The sequence below is a fragment of the Hippocampus comes genome, unplaced genomic scaffold, assembly GCF_001891065.2.
Source record: "Hippocampus comes isolate QL1 unplaced genomic scaffold, H_comes_QL1_v1.1 scaffold36, whole genome shotgun sequence".
NCBI classification, from domain to species: Eukaryota; Metazoa; Chordata; class Actinopteri; order Syngnathiformes; family Syngnathidae; genus Hippocampus; species Hippocampus comes.
Window position 1 is genome coordinate 263048 of NW_017805695.1, and position 11267 is coordinate 274314.

Genomic DNA, 11267 nt, shown 5'->3' on the forward strand with positions numbered 1-11267 from the left:
GGGGGCAAAGTTATGGATGGCTTTAAATGTAAAGAGGAGTATTTTGAAGTTGATTCTCAGTTTGACAGGGAGCCAGTGAAGCTCTTGGAGGATGGGGATGATGTGATGAACGGAGGGGGTTCTAATGATGATACGGGCTGAAGAATTCTGGACCAGTTAACGTTTATGGAGGAATTTCTGATGGACACCGAAAAGAAGTGAATTGCAATACTATAGTGAATACGGGAAGTGACGAGACTGTGGACAAGGATAGCTGTGGTGTGAGGGGTGAGAGAGGGACAGCGACAGGTTATATTGTGTGGGTGGGAGTGGGAGTGGAAAGACAGTGAGCTATCAAGGATGACACCCAGGCTCTTGACCTGAAGGGAGGGGGACACAGTGGAGCTATCAATAGTGAGAGAGAAACTGTTGGTTTTGTGTAGGGTGGATTTGGTACCAACGAGGAGGAGTTCCGTTTTGTCGCTATTAAGTACAGAGGAGCCCAGGTGCTGGTGGATTTTATTGACTTTTTCAATAAAAAATAGGAGCAGAGTGTTGCAAGTGTCAGAAGAATAAAAGTGGGGACGGGGGGGTAGGGAGACAGGGGGTTGAGTGATTTTGTTCACGATAGAAAAGAGAGTCCTAGTATTTCCAGTATTAGAGCAGATGAGTCCAGAGTAGTATTGTGATTTGGCTTGAGAGATGGACGTTAGCATGTCGTACACTTATTCAGCCTGTTGTTCTCTATTTTGTATCCATCCAGCCATCCATTTTCTGAACCGCTTTATCCTCATAAGAGTTGCGGGGCATGCCGGAGCCAATCCCAGCCGTCTTTGGGCAGTATGGTGGGGGGGGGGGGGGTGAACTGGCACACATAGAGACAAACAACCATCCGCACTCACACTCACACCTCGGGACAATTTTGAGTGTTCAATCAGCCTGCCATGCATGTTTTTGGAAAGTGGGAGGAAACCGCAGTGTCCGGAGAAAGCCCACGCAGTCACGGGGAGAACATGCAAACTCCACACAGGAAGGCCGGAGCTGGGATTCAACCCACAACCTCTGCACTGTGAGGTCGACGCGCTAAAAACTGGAACACCGGGCCGCCCTCTCTATTTTATTTTTATTTTAAATTGCCTTTCAAGATGACATGTCTGTTCTTGGTGTTGGTTTTTATCAAACAACTTTCTCCCCCAAAAATGCGACTTATACTCCAGTGTGACTAATGTTGTTTTTTTTCCTTCTTCTTTATGCATTTTATGGCTGGTGCGACTTATAATCAGGAGAGATTGAGAGTCTAGAAAATACGGTATGTTGCAGAGACAATAGAAAAGTTTTCATCGTGTCACTTCTCTCTTTTTTCTATCGTCACTTATCCTCTTTTAGGCAAATATATACAGTGTTCCCTCACTTATCGCGATTCATGAGGACCGGGACCCTGCCGCGATAATTGATAAACCGTGAAGGAGGGTTGGTTCCCTGCCTTGGGATTTTTGTGTCAGTGTATGTGGGTAGCAGCACGTTTAAAATATGTAAACAGTGATTATACTTTACATACAGTGTTTGAGACAAAGGAGTACACGTATTTGCTTAAATCTGCAAAAATGACATTCATGGCAGAGTTCAAAAACCGATGTTGACCAAAAAGAGCATAAAGGTTCATCTTACATTTTACCAAAAATAAAGAAATAAACAACGACACAAATTTAAAATTTTCTGGAAGGTGCATATCTAATTACATTTGGCCTAAATGTAACACAACATTTGAGAAAAAGAAGATCATACGACCAGTCCAGCATGGTGGTTGTCGTGCGATGGTCGAGGGCTGTTCGCTACTTCAGGACCAGGACAATGTGCTGTGATTTATGGAACCACAAATTCTGTTCTTTACCAGAAAATCTTGAAGAAGAATGTTTGAGCGTCCGTTTGTGACTTCTAGCTGGAACTCTCACGTTCCACAGCAGGACAATGATCCAAAACACATCAGCGAGTCAACTTCTGAATGTCTTTAACCCTTTCATGCACCCTGCAACCTGATAACATGCTGTCCCTGAACGGGTTAAAAAACTGAATGAAGTTTTGGAGCGGCCGAGTCAAAGTTTGGACTTGAATTTGATTGAATTGCTATGTCTTGACCTTAAAAATGCCATTCATGCTCGAAAGCCCTCAAGTGTTGTTGAATAAAGAAATTCTGTAAGGAGGAGTGTCCCAAAATCTCGCCCACAGAGCTGTGAAAGACTCATTGCCAGTTGTAGGAAATGTTTGATTTCGGGTGGCCCAACCAGTTATTTGGTTGAGGATGCAGCTGTGCAAGCACTTTTTCGTACAGGGCCTGGTTGCTTTGAATATTTTTTTTCACTGAAAAATAAAGTCAGCATTTAAAAACAGCGTACTTTATTTATATTATCTTTGTCTGATATTTACATTTGTATGATATCCTAAAGGCAGCCCGGTGGTCGACTGGTGAGCTCGTCGGCCTCACAGTGCAGAGGTGCAGTGTTCGATTCCAGCTGCGGCCTCCCTGTGTGGAGTTTGCATGTTCTCCCCATGCCTGCGTCAGTTTTCTCCGGGTACTCTGGTTTCCTCCCACTTTCCAAAAACATGCGTAGCAAGTTAATGGAACACTCTAAAATTGTCCCTTGGTGTGAGTGTGAAGGCGGATGGTTGTCCAACTCTGTGTGCCCTGCGTTTGGCTGGCAACCAGTATAAGGTATACCACGCCTACTGCCCGAAGACACCTGGGATAGGCTTCAGCACGCCCCACGACCCTTGTCAGTATAAGTGGATCAGGAAAAAGGATAAATGGATGGATGGATGATGTTTTACACATTAAAGTGGGCAAACTATGCAAAAAATGAAAATTTGAGAAGAGAGCCAACAATTTTTCACAGCACTAGACGTGATGCATTTCCAACCATTTGTTTTTCCCACTTTAGTGACCCTGACAGAAATAAATCCTGTCCACATTAGCATCAGAGGGCCAACCTAGCATAGGCAGTAGAAAATGGATGGATTGAGTGAGACGTCTCTAAGGTATACTCTCGATAGATCTGCTGGTCGATTTGCGGTGGCAACTCTTTATCAACTCACTCATGTATTACCATTCCCCTTTGTTTATGGAAGTGTATCAATGGAAGCCACATTTGCTGCTCTCTTAGCCTAGCCTTCACCCTTGCAGGCCTTATCTCCTCCTTAGTTCTGCCTGGATGTGGTGTTTTGCACCAGTTTGTGCCATCATCTCACAATCATCAATTCTTCTGAATAGCTAGAGAATTGTTGTGCTGATAATCTCCCCTATGTTGTTTATTGCTGTTTATGTTCCCCTGGATGGGTTGTAACTGGGAAGTACATTCCTTGTGTGTTTTTTGCATATTTGGACAATAAATTTGATCCTGATTAAAATAGGGGTTATGGATGTATACACTGTATGTTTCTCTAAATATCTGGTTGCACCAGCTGACATATTTTGTTGAAAAATTGAAAATACCATTGAAAAAAATGGTCAAAAAAGAACTTCAGTAAATGAGACCTGTTCAAACAAAGTGTTCTGGATACAAATACGGACTTGACATCTATCTATATTGAACATGCTGTTTCTGATACTTGATTTGTCATTGACCCATAAACTGAAAATTGCTTGCTGTAGTGCTCCTGTGAAGTACTATATGACAATTTACCGTCGTTCTAACAGGCATTGTTTCTAGGAACAGCTTTACGTCTGTGTTGCATAGAGTTGACCAATACTGTATCTAGCACATGTGAACTGGTATCCCAGTTCAGGACGGCTGGCCAGGGAAAAGCAATGTTGGGTTACAATTTGCCGAAGAAGGCATTCGTCGGTTCAAGAAGAACTGCACAAATGTTGTCGAGGCAAGAATGTTCTTTTGTGGTCTAGTCATTGCAGACGGTTTGGCAAACACCCCCTCTAACGGCAGCATTCAAGCCCACTGTAAAGAAAATTTCGGCATGGTCTTGGATCAGTTACAATACATCCAATTCTTTGATGAGGTCATGTTTCCCTTCGGGAAAGAGGAACTGTTGAAATGTGTTTCAACAAGACAACGACCACAAATACATGAGGAATCGGGTTGCATCTTGATTCAGGGTCATCAAGATTAACCCTCTAAAGTGGCCGGCTCAATCCGTGGATTTAAATCCAATCGAGCATTGTGAGACGACATCAAGTATTTTGCTTCTGAGGCAAAACCAAGAAACGCTGAGGAGTGCTGGTGAAACATCTTAGCCAGAAATGGTGCCCGATGTCGGTTGACTCCCTGCGATACAATGTTGTGATTCGAGTTCTTTAAATCTGCAGTTCATTGATTCACCAGAAATCAACGTTTACAAGAATTTTAAGTTTTGTACAGTACCGGTACATTTTTGAGTGTGTAAAAAAATAATAAACATGAATTTGCCTACATTTTGAGGATTTTGAATAGCATGTGCAGTGTTCCTAATACATGGGTGTCCAGGATCATCAAGCGAAATGAGATTTTGAGCTGATTTTTTTTATCCCAAGCTTGACACAGATTGATCGCCACATAACTGTAGTCTGTGTAAAGACTTTCAAAGATAAAATTGTCAATAGAATAAATGTTTTAATTTCATTCACTCCATCATTTGGTGTAAGATTCCTGCGAATCATTTGTGGGGCTGTGTGCAGGTAGCCAGTTTCGGTGCATGTTTCTAACCCAACACTAATTTCCCATTGCAGGGTGTTTGTCAACCGAAGCTTAGCAATGGAGAAGATCAAATGTTTTGGTTTTGATATGGATTACACTTTGGCGGGTAAGTGGTGCTTGAGCGTTTGTGTACCCCTGCGGTATAAAATCTTTCATGTGTTTGCACACATTCATCTTTTGGAACAGTACAAATAGAATTGAAATCTGATATCAGTCAGTCACACTCAACGTGGAACTACAAAAATTTGTTTTCACACGGAACACTACTCAAATCCAATTTTTTTTTCACGGAAACTCGAATTTAGTTCATTGCCAGAAGTAGGCAACACCTGTCATGCCTGTTTTCGAAGTTTCCCTCCGCCAAGACATCTGATTCAAATGATCAGGATGGTGATCAGGCTGGCTAGTTGTCAACCCTTGCCAGAGTCTTGAAGACTAGTTTAGGGCAATACAAAGTGAATAGAGACCAAATTGCTCTCACATGACCAGTGTTGGGAATAATGGCGTTTAAGTATAACGCCGTTCATTTTTTGAATAACTAAGTAATCTAATTATTTTTCTTGTCGTTCTAACGCCATTGCTGTTCTTGGCATTGTGATGTGCCGCGTTACGTCAACGTGCCGTGATGTCAGCAATTCAACAGCATTTGGGTGTTTATATGATTTTTATTTTTTATAATGGTTCACAATATCGTCGCCATCCACGTGACAAAAAGCAAGCAACATGGCTGGGAAAATAACTTCCAAGTTACGGAGAGCTCAAGGACCATAAGCCTGTGTTAATTGAACATATATTTGCTCATGTGTAAATATTTTCGCGCAAGCGAGTTTTCACTTTCATGTGGTTTGGAAAACCGTAAACGGCCATTTGCCCAAATCATCGAACAAGCTACATGTGGATACCGTATATCAGTAAACTGAAGTAGTTTCGGTTCTTATGGAATATTTAAGAGCTGGCTAAAACTCACTACTTTGCAACCATGTACAAATATGGAGAGCACTGCCTCTGACATGGATATTTTAGATCAGGGGTGTCAAACTCATTTCACATTGTGGGCCACATACGGCCTCAATAGATGTCAAGTGGGCCGGACCATTAAAATTATACCATACTCTGCTATAAATAACCAAAATAATGTCTTTCCTTCATTTTGGTCTAAAGAAGCACAAGAACATTAGGAAAATGTTGAAATTTAATAAACAGATCTTTTACAAAACATTTCATGAAGGTTCAAATGTGCAATTTACTTTTATCATTCACATATATGCATTGCAACTGATCCCACTGATTGTACAAAGGCACAAAACTTTAATTGGTATTGCAATTGGTACTGAAAAATATAGTAATGCACTTTAAGATTAAACGGAATTTATAAAGAAAGGAATTTTTAAACCATTTACACATGCATATAAAATCTAAATGTAATCCCTGCCTACACCTTACAAACTAAGGAGAGTGCTATTAAATGTGTAAAGAATAAAGTATTCACGTCCTTGATAGTGTCTGGTGTGTTTAGTCTGTCTCAGCGACAGACTGAGGCTGCTCTTGTCTTCTTCTCTGATCAAAACAGAGTGTCCCCCTAGCGGATATTTCATGAATTGCACCTTATTAAAACTATTCATTTCGTGTCTTTTATGCATTTTTTTCACTTTTAAATTATCGTGCGGTCCTGATCGAACCTCCTTGCAGGCCAGTTCCGGCCTGCGGGCCATATGTTTGACACCCCTGCTTTAGACTGAATGACAGCGTGTAATGTCGATGCTCTTCCTGAGCTCTGCTAAACAAAACCTTGTCTCCCTGTGTGTATAAAGTGTATAAATCTCCAGAGTATGAGGCGCTCGGCTTCGACCTGACAGTGGAGCGCCTGGTATCCATTGGATATCCGCAGGAGCTCCTCAACTTTGTCTACGATCCTTCCTTCCCCACGCGGTAAGTCCACTAAACACTTTCATTAATTTGATGTTAAAATGCCATATATTTGTTGGTGTTTTAAACTGATGGAACTGACAACAATCCAAAGTAGCTTCCAGTTTGGTCACAGACACACTGCCAAATACTGTGAAGAGTCAGTCACCTCCCTCTCTTCTTTCCTCAGAGGCCTTGTGTTTGACACGATGCACGGCAACCTGCTCAAAGTGGACGCTTATGGGAACATCCTTGTTTGTGTGCACGGTTTCAACTTCATTAGAGGGTGAGAATTAGATCTCGTGCACATGTTGTCGATACATTTCACGCAGCTGCTGGAAAGTTTTGATTTTACATACACCGTATGAAGCTGTAGAATGTATTCATACAAAAGGAAAGGAAGAAAACACGTGTTTTAATTTTCAAAAGTCAAATGACCCATATGCAAACAGAAGGCCTATAACTCTCAAACGTAGTGATTAACCCTTTCAGGGACAGTGGTTACTACGGTGGACAGCTAATTATCAGGTTACAGGGTGCATGATAGGGTTAAATGTGTAAAAATCCAAACATTTTATTAGCAATAAGACAGCGTGTTAGCTAGAATACTACTCCTTTGTAGTAACATCAAAATGATGGTGAAAAAAACTGCTTATTGGATAAGGGTGCTTGCACTCGTCACTGTTAATAAAAGCCCTCTTGAAAAGCCTCAATAACATTTGTTGTTTGGATGCAAGCTTCAACCACGACGATAATACGTTTGAGTGATACCAACTGCAGGAATCAGCACTGTTCCATTTGCAGTGGGCCGCGTTCATTCCCTAATTGTTTCCCCATTAAGTTAAATGGGAAAGCTGTCCACTGGAGTAACCGCTAAATGTGGATATTTTTGGCGGGAGGGGATGGTGGGGATTGGTGATAAAGGGGACTGAAATAACAATGTGATACATTTCTGACACACACACACACACACACACACACACACACACACACACACACACACACACACACACACACACACACAGTGACTTCTTCTTGTGTGTGATTGTACTGACTGTTGAATTTTTTACAGTACCGGTAATTTCTTGTTAATTGAGTAATTTTATTTACTTTTTTTTTTTTTTTTGACTTTTGTGCATAGGGCTGACATCAGAGCGATGTACCCAAACAAATTTATTCAGCGTGGAGATACAGAGCGCTTCTACATCCTGAACACGCTCTTCAACTTGCCTGGTAATAATCTAAACCCAAACAAAACTTCTTGACATGGGTTTTAAAGGAAACTTAGCCGATATCATCTGTGCTACATGTGAATGCTTTTCAGTCCGGATATGCTCACTGTCATATGAAGTCGATCTTAATTATGGAGCACAAATTCACACCAAAATGTATCTCAAAGCACTTCCCATAGGGAGTCGGATTCAAAAACCTCGAACAGAACCAAGACTGTGTGTAAGGTGGTCATCCGCCTTGCCCAGTTGAGTTATGTTCGAAATGAATGTGCTTAGCAATGGCTGTACCTCTCTTAAGATTTGTGATAAGGAGTCCACAATAATGGCCAGATGATTGTCATTGGCTGTGTTGGAGCCATAGTATAACATTCTTTTTGTAAGCCCTTGATTCTAACGCATGGTGGCGCATATGCCCCCCCCAAAAAGGGTTAAATAGGAAGCTCCAAATAGTGAGTGTCAGGTGTGTGAAAAGGCAGAGGCATGAAGTTTTGACGGTGTACGTATTCGTGTTATATAATGTTTTGATTTAGAAAATTGATTTGTAAAATTGATTTGAATTATAGTATTCATTTTATATATTTTTAAATGAATCAGCCTATTCATCGGTTGTCAGAGTTGTATTATTCTGCCAAATAGTGGAAACGGCATGGCCCCCCCCACCCCAAAAACATATCTATCTGATGCCCTAATTCATGTCGTGTATTTGAAACATTGTAAAATGTTTTGTTGATAAATGTTCCTTTTCAGAAACCTACCTCATCGCCTGCTTGGTTGACTTCTTCAGTAACTGCTGTCGATACTCAAGGTAAATGTATGGTCCTAATTCCGAACAGTACACATTGCTTCCTTACTGGTCTGACTGTGGAGCTTAATTTGGAAGCTCATCCTCCGGCTACGCTGATCATATTCAGGAACATTTTTCATCATCCCATCAAGATTTTAAGAATAGATGTTGCAACTGCAGCGCACCGCCTCATGACATGGATTTATTTCCCGCAGTTGTGAGACTGGCTTTATCGATGGTGATCTTTATATGTCATATAAGAGCATATTCCAAGATGTAAGAGATGCTGTGGACTGGGTTCATTTCCAGGTAGATTAACGATCTTTTCTACAATAGTCATCTTGGTGTGTCGTGAATTACTTTTGCTATTTTTTTTTTCAAAGGGGTCTTTAAAAGAAAAGACTGTTGAAAACCTGCAGAAATATGTGGTCAAGGATGTAAGTAAAACACATTAGTTTTCATACTAAGAGAGAAACTGTGAACCATTAAAAACAAAATTGTGGCAAAATTGCCCATAATATTTCTGTGTTTTGTGTTTTGTTTTTTTTCTCCCATCAAGCCAAAGCTTCCTCTCCTCCTTAGTCGCATGAATGAAGTGGCCAAAGTGTTTCTTGCAACCAACAGTGATTACAAATACACCGAGGTGAGCTCGATATTTACACTTGCCTCTAGAAGGGAGTGCTAAAAACAAATGTTGAAAGAAAGAAAGTCTATATGCATCGTGGACCAGAATGTCTGGATTTGCTCAGCTTTTGTTCCTCTGTCTTTGCAGAAAATAATGACCTACTTATTTGATTTTCCACATGGTCAAAAGGTAAGCACAAATTAAAATTGGGATGCTTAACATTTAGATTTAGCAGCAGCCTATCGAAATATCTCAAAGACCGTTCTCTCAGTCTTTTGTTGTACATGAGAACCCTTTATGAAATATTTGTGTGTTTGCTTCCTTTGTAGTTGGGTACGATCCACAGACCTTGGCAGTCTTACTTTGACTTGATCTTGGTAGATGCCCGCAAGCCTGTGTTCTTTGGAGAGGGGACAGTCCTGCGACAGGTTGACACAGTGAGTGTGCGGTTAGCAGGAGTCGGTGGGAATGGGGTCCATGTGTGGGTCATAAAGTCAACTACCAATTATACTTCAAAGTACCGTATTTTCTGCACTATAAGGCGCTTTGGATTATGAGGCGCACCGTCAGTGAACGGCCTATTTCTAAATTGTTTCAAATATAGGGCAGACTGCATTATTAGGCACATACAATAGCGGTAGCGCTATGCATCCACTAGATGGTGCTACGCGAAAGGAATTGCAATACAATACAGCTTTATTTATATAGAGTGGGGGTTGGCAACCTGTGGCTCAAGAGTTGCATGTGGCTCTTTAGTGCCGCCCTAGTGGCTCCCTGGAACTTTTGCAAAAATGTTTGAAAATGGAAAAAGATGTGGGAGGGAAATATGTTTTTTGTTTTTATATAGTTTCTGTAGGACAGGGGTGCCCAAACGTTTTGGACCGAAGATCGACTTTTCGATCAACCAACCTCCCGCGGTCGACCCGTTATCGCGCACGCACATACACACGCACGCCATGATGAGCAACAGCCTGACATGGAGGCATGCGACGCACTTTTGCAGCCTGTTAACTATCGTAGCAAACACGTTCCGTTTTAAAGTGCTTCCCTCGGCCCTCTAGATTCCTATTCTTTGCCCGTGCCCTTGGTGAATCGTACACGAAGCAAACTCTGAATGAGAATAATGATAACGATAAAAGATATAGCGCAACAGCTCTGATCACAAGCTCCAATTGCAGATTGCTGAGCGCTAACAACTTCCGGTGACGCAGTCACGTGCCACCGTAGGTTAAAGATTTACCTGCTTTATTTTATTTTATTTTTTTATACTTTTTGTGAAAATGAGACTGATAGGATGATTAGGGTGCAGTGTACATTAACACAAAAAATATATTACTAACATGCACAAAGACACACAAATGGTTGTTTTTTTGTTGTTGTTGTTTTTTCTCTACACCCCTCGCGATCGACTTGGGACCAGTCCGCGATCTACCGGTCGATCGCAATTGACGTAATGGGCACCTCTGCTGTAGGAGACCAAATATTCTTCACGTTTTCCAATGCTGCTTGTGGAGGCTCTCAGTCGTACAGGAAAGTTCCATCGTAGAAAGGGTTCCGTCAGTCGTCATCTGTACCTGTGGGTAAAAATTTGTCAACAAAATTAGAGACCTAAAAGTAGAGAATGACGAAACAATCGTTTCTTTCGACGTCACCGCCCTGTTCACCTCGGTGCCCACAGCCAGGGCTGTAGAGGCTGTGAGAAGAAAACTTTTAGATGACAAAACGCTCGCTGAAAGAACTAAACTTTTGCCGGAACACATTTGTGAACTGTTAGAAATATGCCTCAACACAACCTACTTCAAATTCAGGGACACGTTTTACCACCAGGTCTTTGGATGTGCCATGGGATCCCCTGTGTCTCCCATTGTGGCTAACTTGTACATGGAAGAATTTGAAAATTTGGCAATGTCTTCATACAAAGGTTCCCCACCAAGCCATTGGTTTAGATATGTGGATGACACCTTTGTCAAAATCAAAACAACGGAAGTTGAGGGATTCACCGAACACATAAATAATCTAGACGACAGCATCAAATTCACCAGAGAAGACGCAAAAGACAA

At 41.5% G+C, this 11267-nt stretch overlaps 1 protein-coding gene across 2 annotated transcripts in view; it reads left to right on the forward strand.

Annotated features, from left to right (window-relative positions):
* nt5c2a (5'-nucleotidase, cytosolic IIa) overlaps window positions 1–11267 on the forward strand; it is a 27122-nt gene that overhangs the window by 5722 nt on the left and 10133 nt on the right. For both annotated transcript variants that reach the window (XM_019882201.1, XM_019882202.1), the window contains exons 3-12: window positions 4694–4767; window positions 6473–6590; window positions 6757–6852; window positions 7708–7799; window positions 8546–8603; window positions 8798–8891; window positions 8966–9019; window positions 9142–9225; window positions 9355–9396; window positions 9537–9644. In XM_019882201.1, the coding sequence (XP_019737760.1) occupies window positions 4694–4767; window positions 6473–6590; window positions 6757–6852; window positions 7708–7799; window positions 8546–8603; window positions 8798–8891; window positions 8966–9019; window positions 9142–9225; window positions 9355–9396; window positions 9537–9644 (820 nt within the window). The remainder of the gene's footprint in view (window positions 1–4693; window positions 4768–6472; window positions 6591–6756; window positions 6853–7707; window positions 7800–8545; window positions 8604–8797; window positions 8892–8965; window positions 9020–9141; window positions 9226–9354; window positions 9397–9536; window positions 9645–11267) is intronic.